Source organism: Macaca fascicularis, chromosome 18 (assembly GCF_037993035.2).
Source record: "Macaca fascicularis isolate 582-1 chromosome 18, T2T-MFA8v1.1".
Classification (NCBI taxonomy): domain Eukaryota; kingdom Metazoa; phylum Chordata; class Mammalia; order Primates; family Cercopithecidae; genus Macaca; species Macaca fascicularis.
This window is the reverse complement of record NC_088392.1, coordinates 3,778,785-3,797,343: the sequence shown is the minus strand read 5'-3', so window position 1 is coordinate 3,797,343 and position 18,559 is coordinate 3,778,785. Positions and strand designations below refer to the sequence as shown.

The following is an 18,559-nucleotide window of genomic DNA, read 5'->3' as shown; positions in this document are numbered from 1 at the left end:
GCTGGGATTACAGGCTTGAGCCACCACGCCTGGCCGAGAAGAATGGATTTTTAAATTGTATTTTGTTTATCACAAGAATTTGTAGACTTAACCTTATAGTAAGTTATGAAGCTATTGGCTAGAAATAACAATGTGCTCATAAATGAGAAAAATAAACTAGTATCTGTAGACAAAGTCAATGACATATGCCAGTTAGTGTCTAGGGAATGAGGGAAGCTTCAATTGCGCTGTTTACTAGAAAATTAGTTCCCAGTTATTTTGGTAAACACTGATGGATACAATAAATGCAAGTGTAGTTAATGAGATGAGATTTTCCAATTTTCTCTGTCATTTTGAAAGGTGCATTTCTTGGCGTGAACCCGGGAGGTGGAGCTTGCAGTGAGCCAAAATCGCGCCACTGCACTCCAGCCTGGGCGACAGAGCGAGACTCCGTCTCAGAAAAAAAAAAAAAAAAAAAAAGGTGCATTTCTATGTAATTAAAACAAAGGGCCTGTCCGTCCCTCCTTCAGTGGAAAGTGATGCCTCAGGACTGACAGAATGCATTGTCTGGACCACCCTGTTTTGTCTATGTGACTGAAAACCAACCAGCCAGCGTATCTCCTGGTACTTGTTCCTTTAATTCCCGGGTTGAACGTGGTGGATTTTCGCACACATCCACAGAGCGACATTTGGGACCTATGCTGTTCATTTCGATGGTTTCACCAGTGGTCCTAAGAGTGAAGAGCGGATGAATTTGCTTTATCCTCTTTTTTCCTCCCAGGGTAATATTTGATTCATGTGGCACTCTCAGGAAATGCAGATACCAGACAGCTCTGACGTTAATCTGGAAAAGCTCAGAGCCAGAGGGCTCAGGGACGAATCTGTGTGGCCCGTTCGGAACCACGGAAGACAGTGGTGTCACTGCTGTTCTGAGCCGCCGTGGTAAGAAAGAACACAGAGGAATATTTGATACAATTTTTTTCTGGTGAAAGTGATAATATGCTTCTTTGGTGTATTTTTTTGAATTAGGAGTCGTAAAATGTAGTTCTAGATGAACTAGATGCACATTTTCTGCCATTTCCCCTGCATCACACTTCTTTCATGGCTCACACAGATCCTTTACATCCCCAGAAACCTTGTTTAAGTGATGAAATGACCCTCCTTAAAGATGCTCAAAGGAGACAGGCACCTACGTGGCGGCCTCCTTTCTCTGCAGGGATCTTCTGTTTCAATGCATGTGTATTTTCTACCTAAAAACCGGTGGGAGTGGTGAACAGCAGACCCCCTGCAAATTATCTGAAGCTTAGGGTCATGGCATCTGTTTCCCATGGCAACTGGCCCAGCAGCTAAAACAGGCACCAATGAAATCAGTATTATTGGACAGAACACACGTGTCAAAGCCTGCAAGGCTGGAGATGAGATGACACATCCGACCGTGAATGGTGGGCCGTGTGTCTCCCTTACTCTTACTCCCCATCCCCCTGACATCACAGCGCTCTGGCAATTCCAAGAAATCACAGAACACTGTGGTTCTCCTTCAATACTAGTTAAACACTAGTTACAATACTAATTAAATAATAGCTTCCTCTGAAAAAAAAGCATGCCCATTTCTGGTCAAACAGCTCCCACCATGTGTCAGGAGAGTATAATCGATTTTTTTTTTTTTTTTTTTTTTTTCCAGCAAGGTCAGGGCATTTTGGATTTTGCAGTCTGGAGAGAATTCTTTTCTGTCTGAACGACAGATGCGGTTTTTCCTGTGTTTCTGCCCTTTGCGGGGTTGAAGATTATATTTATTCCTGAATCATTGGCTCGCACGAGTTAATGAAAGTCGCGGGCATTTATTTTCTTTATAGAAAGCTGTGTACCATCCAGAATAGCGGGCTTTTCTCTAAGTCTGAAAAAATCCACAGACATGCCTTTAGTTCTGATGCAGATTTCAGGTAACCTGAGGCTGTCCGGGCGATATAGCTCCTTGCGGATACTGGGATCGAGAGCGCTGCAGGGCGGTGGCCACTGGCGACCGCGACCTGTGTGTGGTTCCCCTCCTGGTGCTCTCCTCGGGGGGTTGTTGACTTGCCCCATGACAGGAAAATCAGTGTTTCTCCTCTTAGCGAACTGTGAGGCTGGACACAGAGATTCGGATACTGCTTTTGTAGATGTGGTCAGGGCGTATCTGGTCGTGTCTTCTCTCCCACGTTTCATGGGGAGGTGAGGTTCCTGTGGCCTCCTTTGGGCGCCTTTGCCTCTGTCCCCTGGTGACACGGGGGTCGGCATCAGAGGCCTCTTGGCACGAAACCTCGTGGGACCCACATCGGGGCTCTGGCTCCGGGCACAGAAGGGCACAAAAGTCAAAGGTCGGCAGCCTGTGCTTCTGCCATTAAGTAAACCCTTTCAGTGGCTGCATTTTTCTGATCTGGGTTTAATCTCAGAGGGGAAGAGTTTTGATGCCGGGTTCCAGCTTCCTCACCCTGGTGAGTGTGCTGAAGAGGGAGAGGCAACGGAGGTGGACACACAGCACCTGTCAGAGCTGAGAGCTGCTGTCAGATTGGCGAGGAAGTCCTTAAAATGGCTGTGTGCTTTCCTCCGGGTGGCTGTGCTGTGGCCTCTCTGGTCAGCACCTTGATGGCCGCTCGCCCCCGGGTACCATTTTGCCACGGCGTCTCCATGCAGGAGCACACCCTTGATGACCACAGCTCCGGGAAGCAGGGTCTCTGTTCCTCGTCCCGAGAGACCCACGGAAAAAATTCCCCTTCCCCATGGCAAGAGAGATTTCTCTCCCACAGGGGGGCTCCGAGACGGCTGCTTCCCAGACGCAGATGACTTGGAGCTGACGGCCAGAGGGTGAAGTTCTAGTCCAGCTGCCCCGACCACGGAGCTTTTGAGGCTTGATTGCCATTTCCTTCTAAGAATGGTGGGAGCAGGGATTGATGTGGGGTTAACCACTGTGACTTTCATTTTACAGTTTTGGAAACTAAGGCCCCAGCACAGAAACAAGGAGGACCCAAAGCTGTAGCCTTGAGGGGCAGAGGGACTGGGGCCACCAGGGTTTTTAGAGCCAGTGCTGCTCTCCCCAGCAGCTCCGAGGGTCACCAGGCCGCTTCCAAAATTGAACGAGTGTGCAGCAGCACTGGGGCGGGGTTACGGTGACTCAGTGTTTTCAGAGGACGAGGCTCCTAGGGGGCATTTGCATTGCTTTTCTCGCTCGATCAGCACAACGTTCCACAGCATCTGCAGGACAGGTGATGCTTTCGCCACCGTTGCTGTTTTACAGGAGAGGGAAGGAAGCTCAGAGAAGACAGACACCTGCCCCAGGTCCAGGGCTATGACGTGGTGCCATGAGACCCGAGCCAAGCATTTTTGGTTCTTAATCCTGTGCTTCCCATGGCACAAAATGTTTTGCCTCCTAAACGCCAATGTGCTGGGTGATGGTGGATTCGGGGGCAGGGCAGGTCTTTCCAGAAGCCTCCGTGGGTGCCAAGGCTGAGGGGTGGACAGTGTCCTCCCAGGCAGGCCAGGAGCACGAGGGTCTGTGAGAATGAGGCAGAAAGGACGTCCGAGGACTTGGAGACGGCGGCTGCTGGAAGCCCAGAGCAGCCCCGTCCTGCTCAGGTCAGGGTCCTGGGCCCCAGGCTGAGCCTGGAGCTTGGAGGAGCTGGCACCATTGGTGGGGCCGAGAGGAGCCGCCCTGCCCAGGGCCACCTTTCCAGCTGCACCACAGGTGCCCTCACTCCAGCTTCCAGCGCAGGCCCAGCACCAGGTTCCAGGGACCTGCAGCGCCCGATGGACAGGCAGGCGGGAGGCAGGGGCTGTGCAGACAGAGGAACTGCAGAGAACAGTGGGTCTACTTCCCACGTGGCCATTACCCGTCGTGTGTGTTGCTCCTCTCGCCTCGGAATCCTGGCTTCTCCAGCTTGCTTTTGGGTTCTCAGATGTCACACTATTCCCCTCCTGTGCTCCTGCTGCCGCCTTCCAGTCCTCAAAGACAACAGCACTGTCAGCCCTGAGAGCGCCGGTGTCCCCAGGAGTCAGGGAGCTGGGAGCAGGGTCCCACTCTGGAGGGGGCACCGCGGCACGGGAGCAGGTTATTCTTTGCCTCGTCGTTGCCTGATTCATAGCTGGGGTGTCTCCCTTACCCTCCCGGTGTGTTTGCACAGAGAGGGAGAGGGAAGAGGAAGAGAGAGAGAGGAAGAGGGAGGGAGAGAGAGGAAGAGGGAGGGAGAGAGGGAGAAGCAGACAGACAGAGAGACAGGGAGGGAGAGGACACAGGGTGAGGTGGACCCAGGCAGAGACCCTCTGGTCAGCTGAGAGCATGAGTGCTGTGGGCGTTTCTGAGTCACAGGGCAGGGAGTGCTTGGTTCTGACTCTGCTGGTTCCTGGCACTTCTCAGCCTGAGCCTTCCACCCAGCTGCTTCTGTCTCCATTGGGAGCTGATTCAAGGGTCCGTTGTCATGGAATCCCTGTATTTAAAAATCCCTCTGTATTTTAAAACCATTTAGTGCCTCCAGCCTTGCAATTCCTTCCTCTGTGGCTGGTGCCTTCCAGCCACTTTCTTGCAGTAACAAAGCATCCCAAAGTACCAGAGGAAGACATTCAAACTCAGAAGCTCCTTCTCAGAGATGAGAGAGGGAAGCTCCTCGCTTATTCTTCCACTCAGTATGCAAGTGGCATGGGCTTGCCACTGTCTTCGAGCAGGGGCACCCCTTGGGGCTCTCAGACCAGCCTGCCTGCCTGTACACCTCCTGCAGAGACGGCCTCTGTGAGCCAGGCATCGCCGGCCCCTGCTCAGGGGGCTGGAGGAGAACTTAAGGCCTCTAGCACACAGCCCTGGGAGGGCTCTCTGTCCATCACGAGCAACGCTGGGAGCCCACACAGCCTGCCCAGCCTCTAGTTTCAACTTACGCTTATCTTCATTTTCCCTTCACTCCATAGACATGTAAATACCACACACACACCCCTACTGCTTTTCCTATCTGGACCAGAATGGGGTGTCCACAAGTACACAAGCGTGGAGTGCAAGGAGCCGAGTCGTGGAAGCCTGCAGGACTTTCAATGACCTTGCCCTGTGTGCACAGGAGTGAGGCGCGGTCTGGCACGTGGACAAAGCATTATGCAGAGAATTTACTTATCTTTGACCAGGTTTTTAAAGGTACATGCAAAACCTGTCCAGGATGAAGCTGTGGAGAACAGAAGGGCTGCTTTTCCCTGCTAAAGAGTTTTTTTTAGAAGAGGAATGAAGCATTCTGTTGAATTTCTTACTATGATCTGGATACAGAAGCCCAGGACTCTGATCCTCTCCACTCTGCTTGGCAACATGGGGTTTCTGGCAGAGGCTGCATCTCTCTGTGGCCAGGGTCCACTGAGGACAGCACGCCTCTCGCAGAGCAGGAACCGGGGCAGGGGGCAAGCTGCTACCTGCCAGCGTGTCACACACTGGGTGCCGTGCCACCCTTAGCTCAACCCTCCCACACATCAGATATTCCTACCCAGAGTTAAAATCCTCCTTCTCACCAGCACTGCTCTCCAGGGCGGGGCTGGGTCGGTGCCTCCCAGGCAGGGGCAGGTGCTTGCAGCCCCGTCCTGGTCTCAGTGAAGCCCAGGTGGCCACAGCCCCAGTGCATCCCAGGGAAGAGGCCTCCCAGAAGGACAGGGGACCCTCAGAAACTGCCTGGGGGTAGTGCTGGTGTTTCCCATCACCAAGACAGCCCTCGAAAATCAAGCGCGGCTTCACAACTAGGGCACGATTCACGTTAAACACAGACTCTCAGGATGGGCGTCCAAACCATCGAGACCCCCTAGGGTGCACGGTCGCCTCCTCCCCTGTGGCTTGAGGAAGAAATCCTTCTCCCCAGCCGCAGCCGCCAGTCACTCTGAGTCCCACGACCATCGTGGGGCTCTCACCTGGCCCTTGTCTGGTCCTGGCTCCCCCAGGGCCCTTCTGCCCCCAAGCCCTGGCTTCCTCTGCTGCACTTTCAGCCACTGCCCTGGACTGGCCATCCTGGGGCCAGCAGGCACATCCTCATTCCTCATAAACCCACTCCTGGACGGCGGCGGCGCAGCCCTGGACACCCAGGCACTAGCATGACGTCTGACATGCAGCCACACCTGGCGGACGCTTCCCCTTCAGGGGCTCCAAGTTTTGGCACCCGCAGGCGTCCTGTCCCCCATGCTCCTGTGCTCCTTGCTCAGTGTAAATGGTCCCACCTTGCAGGCCTCTGAAGAGGGGTACCCCAGCTCTCCCTCACACCGGGTGCTCCATTGAGCACACTCGTGAAATGTTCTCGCTATTTAAGTACTTGAGCACATGTTTCCAATCTTTTGCATACGCCCACGCTTAAAAAGCCAGGTGCCCAGGTGCGGACGGTGGTGGCTTGGATCTGGAAGGGGGCCCGGTGGACGCAGGTTTGTGGTGACCGCTCCTACTGTGCAAACAGCAGCCCTGCTCATGGTGACGTCAGTGCCAGCTCTGGGCTTGTCCCCTTCCCCTTCTCCTCCTGGCTGCCCTCTTCTTTGTGATTACTCCTGGCACCTATGTGCTTTGAGAAGCTGTGGCAGCCACACAAGGAGATGAGGACAGGCCACACTGATAGCCCACTTCCTACACAGAGCTCAGCTGGGCTCAGGTGAGGACAGAGCCCAGAAGGACCAGACGTCCCAAGGACACTCATCGTTTAGAGCTCAATTCCACCTGTGTGTATAGTGCGTGCTAAATGTCTGCTAGGCACTAGTTTTCAAAGTACACTCAGGCACAGGTTTGCATGTGGCCATGGTCCAGGGCAGCCCTCAATACCAGAGCCACTCCCAGGCCCCTCCACGCGCTTCAGGTCTCGGCAAAGTGAGGCAGACCCTGTCACCAAGGCTGCCCATCGTCCTGAGCTGACAGCCATGCCCTTTGCGGAGGAGTCCCTCCAAGGATTCAAAGGCACGTCCTCCATGTCTTTTCCTGCAACTGCTTTCTCGCGGGGGAGGCCTGCCCCTCCGCGTTGACGGCCTCACAGATGCCCCCGAGGCTGGGGGTGGACCCCTGGCAGTGACACTGCCTGGCCCCGAGGGACAGTGGCTGAGAGCTCAGGCAAGGGCAGGTCACCCCTGGCCCCGATGGGTGGGGACCCGCCGGCATCTTACCTTGTACATGTTGCACAGCCCAGGCTGGCTGCGGGCATGAGAGGGCAGAGGGCTCCGGCCCGGCTTTAGCCAGGGTACCTGCCGGGGGACACAGAGCGAGCTGCGTGAGTCCGGGTGGGCGCCGCCGGCAGTGCCCCAAAGTCCTCCAGCAAATCTCCTCTAGAGCTGGCTTGGCAAGAACCCAGAGTGAAGAGGAGTGAGCAGGCGGTGGAGGATGAAGGACGACAGTGAGCAAAGAAGGCGTGTGCAGATGATGGATGATGGACGGACCAGCAAGAGGTGACGGGAGGTCAGAGGGCAGGCATGCGCCCCGAAGGACTCAGGAAATAGAGAGCAAAAGGCAAGTTCAGGGAAGAATTCTCTCCTCCAAAGTCTATGCTGAGGCCCTATATCAAACAACGGGACCAAGTGTTCTCAATATGGCAGAGGCACCAGCTGTGAAAGATTTCTAGGCTCCAGGGCGGAAGGCATTTCCCAGGCCGGAGCAAAGTGCACTAAAAGGGTTTTTTGACGTCTCCCGTGGAACGGATAAAGTTTACATTCCACTTTCCTTGTAGAGTTGTATTTTTACAGCAAGTGTGTTAGCTTCTGCATTGGATTTACAAGTTAAAACTGTTCCTGCTCTATGAAGGTTCAGTGAACCAAAGACTGACCTTTTCAGATTTTCTGCAGAGCATAAGGAAATAATTTTAGAAGCAAGTGTTCAAAGTCACTTGAGCCAATTGCTTAAAGTTGATTTTCTTGCTGACATTCTTCCTTGCTGCTGGTGTAGGTTAGGAATTTAACACAAGTAGGAAGTTAATCTTCCTCGGCGGGAGCAGGAGCTGTGCACTCACCTGAGCTCTGTGGTTATAAATCTTCCTAAGTAGCATTTGCTTCTAACTTAATGTATTCTCTTTGTCAGTTACACGAGAGTATCTGCTATATCAACGAACTTTGAGGGCCGCAGCTGAAAGACTATTATAGGACCAAGGTAAGTGCCCTGCAAGAAGTGTCTATTTGATTATCCGCTACAGCAAAACGAAGACAGAGAAAAGAAGAGAAAGAGGAGACTTATAGTGGTCAAGAGATGAAATCAGTGTCATAGGTTTCAGGAGATGTATTGGCTGCAGATGAAATGGATTCGTTTAACTAGGTTAGCAGCTGAGTATGCGTGAGAGTAGAGTAGTTCCGACACTGAAGAATGTGAGCACATTCTAGAAGTATTATGGAAAGTAAACACACTGGGGTTTTCAGAGGCAAATCTGTGGTGAGTGTATGCTTAGCTGTATGTCTCATAATGGATTCTCCCTGCATGAGAGAGGCTATTTCTATATTAGCAGGAATTTCTGGTGACTTTAATTTATGATATTAAAGAGTAAGTAAATTGAGTATTTACTTTAGAGGATGTCTCCGTGGACAAGCTTGTGGGAGTTGCTGTGTTGATGAGACTCGGCTGTCCCGGTAAGCAGTGACTCTCATCAGCTGGTGTCCACGAGCGTGAGCAAATGCACGCTCTGCACAGGGGCCACCACGCAAAGAACTTTCTATTGCTTTTCCCTCCATCTCCTACAATGGCTCTTCTTCACGAAGGAGATCATCGCTGTGAGACATGTTCTCGTGGCTCTGGTGGGCTGCTATGAAGCCCCTCCACCGACTCCCCTTCTACCCATGGGGAAGGCAGGTGACGGGGGTAGGTATAAGGCGTCCCACTGATGGTTTTCAGGAAATGCAACCTGTGGCCCCAGCTGCCTGCCACTCCCAGAGCCAGGAAGAGGGGGGACAAATGGAAGGGCCAGAGAAGACGAAAGGCAAGAATAACCTCTTAGGAGAAATTGTGTGTGCTAAGAGTCTGCTTTTCTGGGGCTCCCTCAAAAGAGTTCGGTGTTCTTTAGCTGTTTCTCCTTTTTTTACTACCTTTTTATGAAGTAGGATGATTTCAGAGCATTAGGAATGTGCTGATAGACATGAAGGAAAAGACTTTACAAAAACATTGAATCAGGGTTTGATAGGAAATGTCCACAGTTCTCAAATTTGAATCAATATCTAAGTGATTTTCCTGAGTGCTACTGTGTGTTTTTTTTCTAAGGATGATCTATTCCCTCTGATGTCAAGCCAAGCTCCTAATTCACCAATCAGAATTGCCTGTTATCAAATGTCCAGACATTTTATCAAAGGAAAATCAATAATGAGAGAAATGAATGCTTTAAAATGCAAATGAGTTTAAAGGGAGGAGTTGGGTTAAGATGAGGGTCTGATGGACATGAAAGGCGGGACCACATCCAAGCCAATCACTTATCTTTACTCTTGTTTCTAATTTCTCAAGGACCCCAAGTTTCACCTTCATCTCATACACATTATCATCCTTCAGAGCGCCAGCACCATCCCCTCATTTCAGTGTCTCGAGGTTCCCATGACCCCCCCTTGTGTGTGAGCTCCCAGGGGGCTCTGTGGGTACTGGCACCCGTGTGCACGTTCATTCAGGAAGTTCTGGCGGAGTGGGATGTGTCCGTGACAGCACCGGCCAGTGGGGTCTGCTCAGCATCCACCCTGCCCTAACATTCGCGGGAGGATGCTTTGAGAGAAACAAGAAACTTCAGGCAGAATCAGAATAGTCATCACAGAAAGACCAGCACACCGAACTGTCAGGGAAGAAGAGAGTCCAATGTCTTTGTGTGGTAAAAGCAGACGAGTGAGCAACTGCGACCTTCCCGCACAGGAGCTCGGGTGCTCAGACTTACCTGCCAGCTGTGTCACCAGGCCACAGAAATGCCAGCAACGCAGCACACTGATGTAGGGAGGGCAAACCAAACACAACAACTTAAAAAAGTTCACATGCAATTAGTACACTGTCCTTGGTCTGTTAAACTGTTTAATGAATGCATAAAAAGGCAGAGAAATATATAAAGCAAAAAGCTCATAATAAAATGAAATCATGATACAACCACCACAAGCAATTACCATCAGATACATTACCATGATTTACAAATGTATCGCTTATACAGAGGAGGTTGCCACATCACTGCCAGTACAGACATATCCCGTCTAATTAACTATCGTCTATTCATATAACAGCCACAACTGCAGCTCCTGAGACCACAGAAGGACACAGTGAGCAGCTGGCGACCGGGCCAGGGTAGCCTCCGATTAATAACTGATCAGGGTAATGAGACTTCGAGAGGAATGCCTATAAGAAATCTCAAAAGGTATTTGGGTGCAGAAACAAATGCACCCTCCATTTTTGGATTTTCTCTAGAAGAATCTCTGGCCAAATCTCTTATCCAATGGAGGCACTGGGTGGCCGGATCAGTTGCCACACATGCTCATGATGAATGAGACTGAATTTGGTTCTGGGTGCACATCGTGCTCTGGGGAGGGTGGACGCCCTGTGTGTTTCTGCCCTCCGTGCTGTCTACTGTATCCTTCATGTGTCTCCAAATGGTACACGCCTTGTGGGATTACAGAACACAGCTACAGAATTAGGATCTCATGTTAACAATGAGGAATTAGGTTACTGTAGAACTAAAACATGTTTAATGAAATTAAAACGCAGTGGAAAAAAAATCAGGCAGCAGAACATTCTGATTAATGTACAGGGCTGACTATACCCCACAGCACTGGATGACAAACAGTTCTTCTCCTACACAGTCACAATTAGAGGCATGGAAGTCATACTGAATGCTGAATAGAAGAATGCTGAGAAGAGCAGGTTGATAAATGAAGGTTTTAATGTAAAACAGAAAAATAGACAAAATCATCAGTCAGAAGCTAGCTTTCAAAAAGCTCCCTAAAAGTACACAGCACGGAGAAGTGGGGGACTCGGATGTCCTGGCTGCTTTCTGTTTTGGGAACCGTCCCAGTGGCACATCACTGTGTCCAGCTTAGGTGTTTTGTGAAATCTTACTTCCTCCACAGAAAAAGGAAGGAACGGTTTCCAAAGCCAATGTTTCCAGGCTCTGCCTCGTGACACTTAAGTGGCCTCAGATATGAGCCCTGGCACAGGAGGGATGCTGGGGAGGTCACTTGGAGAGAAGCTGCCGGGCCAAGCACACACCAGTCTTGACCCTAAGCGCCCACCCATTCCTCATGTGACCCTGACATTCTGGGGAACTGGGAAACCTGTTCTTTCCTCTTACAACAAAGGAGCACGTTCTCTGTGAATGCACTTTTCATTTATGGCTCTCAAAAGAATATGCCTCCTCAAGGAATTTTTAATGCACTTTTCTTGAATGTCAGCTCCCAGCAACACTGGCGTGGGTGTTGTTAGGGCATTCCCGGGCTCGGGGGCGGCCGCTCCAACATGTGGTACCAGTGGCCACGTGCCCTCAAGGGGAGGGAGGAAGAGCTCAGGAGGGTGGGAGGGGGACAAACAGCCCCTTTTATAGGGTCATGGGGAGCTCCGTTCAGAGTCTGGCAGGAATCTGCCAGGAAACCTTGCTCTGGACGGGAAGCAGAACTGTGTGCGGGGCAGGCTGCCGTGGTCCTGAGAGACAGGGCTCGGGCCTTCCACTCTCCCGTTTTCACACCTCTTCGGTCTATCGCAAGGACCTTCCTAGCATATAAAAACGGGGGCTCTCCTGATTTGTAAATAGAGCAACAAATAAAAATAAAAACAAAACCAAAAATTCCTCCATGGCAGCCCACACCAATGAATACCCCAGATTTTTAGGGCCATTGTGGGTTTGTAGCTGGGTGTCGAGAGTTCAGCTTTCATCTCCCGTGTTTACGACATTTTGTGATAAAACAGTTGAGTGGAACAAACGCACATCCCCACCGTGTGCTTTCCACCGGGACACCTCACAGGTTGCTGTATGATCACACGTGCAAATGTTATATTTTTTTTTTTTTTGCCTTTGGCATCAAAGGGTAAGCCTGTTCATTAAAAAATCTTCTATATTCAACACTCAGTAGTGAAAAGAATTGACACTTCAAAATTCCTAAAGCAATTACGTGAAAATTATTTTTATTTTTTAAATTTTTGAAAGTGTTTTGATTTTTCTGGGTCCTTGAAAAGTGGGCAGCCCTGTTTTGCAAAGAGATGGACTATTTCTGAGACTAGAATGTTTTCTTTGAAAATATTGAAGAGTATAAGAGATTTAAGACAATAAAGGCTGTAATCTCACCATAAAGGGAGAAAAACATCTATGTGTTTCAATAGCCTTTTGAGATAAAGTCACAATGATTGATATCAATGCTTTCACCATTTTATTTCAACTTAAACCAGTATCACTGACATGAAGCTTGTTTTACAATACATACTATCCAGCGATTTCATCTTTTCTGTATAGTTTAAGTACTTTTTTTTTTTTTTCTGTACCTTGAAGTAAGCAGAATAGTTCAAGCTTTCAAAACCGGTGATGCTGTATGTGTGAGGGGTGCTTAGCATAATAGCACACTTCACGAGGCAACCCGAACCATACCTATCTGGTGTGGTTTGATAGCTGGGCTTGCAAAAGTGCTTCCAGTTGAGATTAGCATTAGAAATAGGTTGGAACACCAACATTTCAGGATGAGGGAGGACTGCCACAAAGGAAAAGAAAATGTCTACAAATACCCTGAAAGAACTAGCCAGAATATGAATTCCTTGAGTATCTAAGATACACCAAATGTCATTTACAAATACGTCATGGCAAGCGTCACAACCTGAAATCTCAACGCAGACCAGATGGTAGAGAAGTTAACAGTTGCCTGAAACTTCCATGTGCTTTCATGCCCACAGGAAAGGTAAAACTGACATTTGTTTATCTTCAACAATTTCATGATCAATAAAGAATTTCAGTTGGAGACTAAAGCAAATTTTAGAAACTCCTTAACTCCAAGTTGCCCTATGGTTTTTATGATTGCGTGTTATCAGAATGAGGCGTTGTGTTCCACACGTTATTCAAAAGCCTTTTACGCTCCCACAAGGCCTTCCGGAATTCCAGAGTCAGCCCTGCGCACAGGCAGAAAACCAGCTGCATCTTACAGGTTGTGAGAGAACGCCCAATACACCAGGGACTTTTTTGGGAAAAACTTCTCTCTCTCCAAAATTACACAACCACCAAACACTCTAAGCATCACGTGAAATGCTGCATTTGCAATCCGAATGGCACTCAGGGACCAGTGCTTTGATGAACCAGCAGCAACACGTTCGCCACTGACAATCAACTGCAGAAGCCACTCCTAGACGCCGGACCCCACGGCAGAGTTTTTCCTTTTTTTTTTTTTTCTCTCCTTGTAATACATTTTTATCCACAGAACATTTGCTTTTAAATAAAGAAACCTCTAAGACTCTGTATGCAAATTAATGGAATCACAAGATAATAAAGCTTTGATTCAGAGACACTCATTTATCCCTCCACCCCTTCCACTTCTCACACCAGAGAGAAAGTCTGCTTAAGGCGGATTTAAACTGAGGACTTTGTTCAAAAGTCTTCCTCAATCTTATGATTGCTGCAACATGAAGCCAGCAGCACTGACTCCTGGAAAAAACAAGCATAACCCGGGCTGAACCCCAGCGTGTGGGCCGCAGAGGCAAATCAGTCATAAAGTCCGCAAGCGCACACCCCCAGAGACCCCGAGAATGTGGCTGTCTTTCTGCAATGCCCATGTCCGGGCACCCTTGGACATCCAGAATTCAGCATGTCCTTACATTCCTGAGCCACACCCCGGCCGTCATCCCTTGTGAGGAAGAGAGGGGGTGAGTCAAATGAAAACGTCTTAAGCAGCCACTCAGGCCCACACTCTTGGGCTCATATGCGTTCTCCAGCATGGAACGAGACCTTAGACAGCAAGAGGCTACGTGCCAGTTCTTCCTCTAATGGCTTAGTTCACCTACTGATTTCTCCTTTGCTTTTCCATTTAAACTAAAGCTCCTCTACTCCTCAGAGCTCACCTTGCCAGAGCCCCGCTTGGGCACACCCCTGTCACCGCCAAAGAAGCGCCCAATGGAGTCAAGGATGCCCGTGTCTCTGTGCCTTGGGAGGAAGCCATGCCTGGCATGGTCCATGGTACTTGCTGTGGCCAGGTACTTGGATCCGTGCCTCTGGGAGGGTCTCTTCTGTGACGCCATCACATCCAGGCTCTCGGAGGTGGCTGCACTGTCTTCTTGGATGGTCTGGAGCTCGTCGGACTCAGAGGGCCTGTCTTTGAAGGTGTTGTCCTCCCTCCCCGGGGCATCTCGGGAAAAGAGGCGGATCAAGTGGGGGCGGCTCCCTGGGTCAGCTGGGTGGGCATCCTGCCAGGCATTCTTCGGGTCCGCTGTGCGCTTGGAGTCAGTCACCGCTGTGTCCTGAGAGGAGGTCCCATTGTTCTGGTTCGCATCTGCCTCTCCTGCAAACAACAATGAGATATGAATACGGCCTGTGCAAAGCTGAGCACCGGACAAAGCAGCTTTCTTTCAGGGGTCTTGACCTAGCTGTCTCCTATAAAACCCACAGAATATGTGCAGTCCTCATAAAGCCTTTGGCCTAGGATGGAGCTAACCTGGATGGAGCAGGCTTATTGCAGCTCTGTGTTTCAGAAGGTCCTGGGAATTCCTCAGTTATTCGAGATTTGGCACCCTGGGTAAAATGCACCAAGGCTTCCCGATGAAGTAGGAGCACGCAGAGCGGCCACATCAGCATTTCTTCCTGGGTGCTGCCATGGCTGCTCCTGGAGAGCCCCAGATGTGCAGGCACCTTAACGGGACATGGACTGTTTAAAAGGCCACTGGTGCATAAGTTAAATATGTAAGGATCATTTATTTCACAAAAGGTGTTTTTAGTTTTCTTGGCAGAAGCAAAACTTGCCACGTCTTTTTGCAATCCATGCATGAAAGAAGTGGGGCATTTAGAATTTTTTCAATCCCAGATTCCACAAGAGGCCTCTCACAATAGAGAACTGCTTATTCAGGACATTTTGACTTGGCTTCTCCTCTGGAAGCAGAAACAATTAGAAATCTGAAGTGGGATTGAGAAATCTCATGTTGTATACCAGCATCTCATAGCTTTCTCCAAAAAACACAGCATTTCTGACACAAATGACATTAAAGCCATTTTACTTTCAAGTTATAGTGTTAGGTTTAAATGAATATCATTTACTTAGTTTCCTCTCCAAACTCGATTACTTATCTACAGAAAACAGGATTCACTCACATATTCCTGTAATACCAGTCAATACATCTATCTGTCCATTCATCCATCCATCCACATATCAGTTCATTTACCCATCCATCCATCTATTCATCCATCCATACACACCCATCCATCCAGCCATCCATCCATCCCCCATCCACTCATCCATCCATTCATCCATCCACTCATCCATCTACCCACCCATCCATCTATCCACTCATGCATGCATCCATCCATCCATCCATCCACATATCAGTCCATTTATCCATCTATCCATCTATCCATCCATCCATACACACACCCACCTACCCATCCCTCCATTCATCCATCCCCCATCCACTCATCCATCCATTCATCCATCCACCCACCCCTCCATTTATCCATCTATCCATCATCAATCCATTTACCCATTTATCCATCTATCCATCCGTCCATATATCCACTCATCCATCCATTCACTCATCCATCCATCCATCCATCCATCCACTCATGCATTCATCCATCCACACATCAGTCCATTTACCCATTCATCCATCTATACATACGTACATCCACCCATCCATCCACTCATCCATTCATCCACTCATCCATCTATCCCCTGTTCACTCATCCATCCACCTATCCATCCACTCATCCATCTATCCACCTATCCATCCATTCATCCACTCATCCATCCATCCGTCCATCCATCCATCCATCCATCCATCCATCCATCCATCCACTCATGCATCCATCCATTTACCTATCTGTTCACCCATGCATCCATCCATCCATTATTTGTGAGTATCAAATAGGTGTAATGTACTGTTCTAGATATCTGAGTTACAGTGATGAACAATATGTGGTCCTTGTCCTCGTGAAACCTACATTCTAGTGGGGAAAGCAGGTGAAAATGTATGTTATGGATTGAATAGTATCCCTCCAAATGATACATCCATGTCCTAACCTCTGTACCTGTGAATGTGACCTTATTTGGAAATAGGATATTTGCAGATGGAATCAAGTGAAGAGGAGGTCATTCTGCAGTGGGGTAGGCCCTACTCCCATCACTGGTGTCCTTATAAGAAGAGAGCAGTTTGGACACAGGCACAGACACCCAGGGAAGAGGTGTGAAGATGGAGGCGGAGCGTGGCGGGGTGCATCTACGAGCCGCAGAACACCAAGCACCTCCGGCACCACCAGGAGTAAGAGACATGGCGCAAATTCTCCTGTAGAGCCTTCAGGGGCAGCAGGGCTCTGCAGACATCTCAGCTTGAGAGTTCCGGCCTTCACAATGATCACAGAAGAATTCCTGTTGTTTTAAGCTCCCAGCATGTGGTAATTTGTCTTGGCAGCCCCGGGAGACTCATGCAATGGGCAACTTCACATCAGGCAAGAGAACAGGAAAGCAGAGAGGGCTTGGGTCAGCAGGAAGGTCCTTGTGGAAGTGACATCTGGACAGGATGAGAGTCTGGGCCCTGTGAGGACTTGGGGAAGTTGGGGAGGATGCTTCTGGCAGAGGGGAAGGCAGGCCCCCCTGGAAACCTGCGAGGAATCGGCTTACAGGTGGCAGAAGCAGCAGGAGAGTGGCCATGCTGGTCCTGGGTCCAGGAGGACAGCCGGGCTGAGAATGTCCTGGGCCAGGCGGTGACCTGGGGGGCAGGAGGCCTGTGTGGGTCTGGGAGGACAGCCGGGCTGAGAACGTCCTGGGCCAGGCAGTAACCTGGGGGGCAGGAGGGCTGTGTGGGTCTGGGAGGACAGCCGGGCTGAGAACGTCCTGGGCCAGGCAGTAACCTGGGGGGCAGGAGGCCTGTGTGGGTCTGGGAGGACAGCCGGGCTGAGAACGTCCTGGGCCAGGCGGTGACCTGGGGGGCAGGAGGGCTGTGCAGGGAACTGTGTGCAGCAGCAGGGGTATCACAGCCTTGATGGCTGTGAACAGACGGTGGAAAGGGCAGAGCAGGCGGCTATGTGGCAAGAAGACAGGGCTTGGTTTGGGAAGCAGCAGGGCCTGGGGAGGGAAGATTCTGGTGGACGGCCTCTGTGGAGGGATATGACTGAGATGGTAGGACCCAGATGCTGGGGGCACCTTGGCTTCCATCCTGAGCAGTCGGGAGAGGGACATGGACTGGGAGTCTGGCTGGGACACTAAGGAAAGGAAGGTCTCTGTCCTGGGGTGGGGGAGTGGGGAGAGTGGCTGCGGCGGCCTGGTTGGGGAAGGTGTAGACAAGGAACCAGTGAACAGCTGAGAATGCATGCTGTCAAGTGACCAAGAGTGAGCAGTGGATAGATCTTCTTCTAGGTCTGTTTCCACAAAGAACTTCTTTTAATAACTGCCCTGGGGTCCCCGTGACCCCTCCAGTTTCCCTGACTTGCTAGGAGAGCTCCCGGGACTTAGGATATGATCCTGTCACTGCTATGACTCATTGCAATGAGAGGTGCGTGGTGAAGTCCAGGAACCCCTCCTCAAAGAGTCACATGGGACGCTGAATTTCCCAGCACACGCCGTGACCCGTGTGAAATGCTCACCTGCCGTGACCCCACGCATGAAATGCTGTCTGTTAGGGAGGCTTGTTAGAGACCCTTCCCCAGGGCTTTACTAGGGGCTGGTCTCATAGGCTGCCTCGCTTGGTGCCACCAAGATTCCAGGCTCCAGAGGAAAGAGGCCATTCCGCACAGACCGTGTGGTGCTCACAGCCGTTCAGGCACAGCAAACCGCCCTCCTGGTTAGGGCATGGTGGGTGGGAGCACTCTGGAAACCCGCGTTCCCAGACCACACCCCGGGACCTCGCTCGCCACAGGCCTGCCTCAGAGTGGACGGTCCCAGACCTCCGGTGTGGACTCTTTTCTGCACAATTACTAAGGGGCGGGAAAGTCATAAACACGTTGGTGAGGAAAAGATGTTTCTCACGTGGTTTGGTTCACACTAAAAATACTTTGAGGGCATTTCCTCACGTGGATTGAGAAGATACTCAACCTGGGAGATGTTAGGTTGTTAAACTAAATATCTGGAAGAGTGCTGTCCCCTGAGACAGCATCCTCCACCGTCCGCTCCGTACAGCGTCGGTATCGGCAGCTCTGCAGATGGAGCCGTGGGAGCGGCCTCTCGGGGGAAGATCCCACCTCTCTCAGTGACAGTCTCAGGGACAGTGGGGCAGACGCATTTCCCACCCGAGTTACGTTCTTACTCGGTAAGTTTAGGTGACCCCCCGCTCCTGTGCACATGCACCAATGTGTACACACACACACACACACACACACACGCAAACAGGCAGAGCACCATCAGAATCGGAACCCAGGTTCAGCACTTCTTGTAGAAACTTTAAATAAAAATGTAATTGCCTCTTGCATTAATAGCACTATTGACTAAGCCAGATGACAGCCTACTAGCCTCCCAGGCGGCTGAGCTT

At 50.4% G+C, this 18,559-nt stretch overlaps 1 protein-coding gene across 4 annotated transcripts in view; it reads right to left on the bottom strand.

Moving 5' to 3' along the window:
- Window positions 1–18,559, bottom strand: part of MBP (myelin basic protein) — a 152,906-nt gene that overhangs the window by 24,899 nt on the left and 109,448 nt on the right. For 2 of the 4 annotated variants that reach the window (XM_005586396.4, XM_005586397.4), the window contains exons 4-5: window positions 13,955–14,391; window positions 7,102–7,179 (exon numbers count right to left, since the gene is read on the bottom strand). In XM_005586396.4, the coding sequence (XP_005586453.1) occupies window positions 7,102–7,179; window positions 13,955–14,391 (515 nt within the window). The remainder of the gene's footprint in view (window positions 1–7,101; window positions 7,180–13,954; window positions 14,392–18,559) is intronic. The other 2 variants (XM_015439600.3, XM_005586399.4) reach the window with 1 other exon arrangement.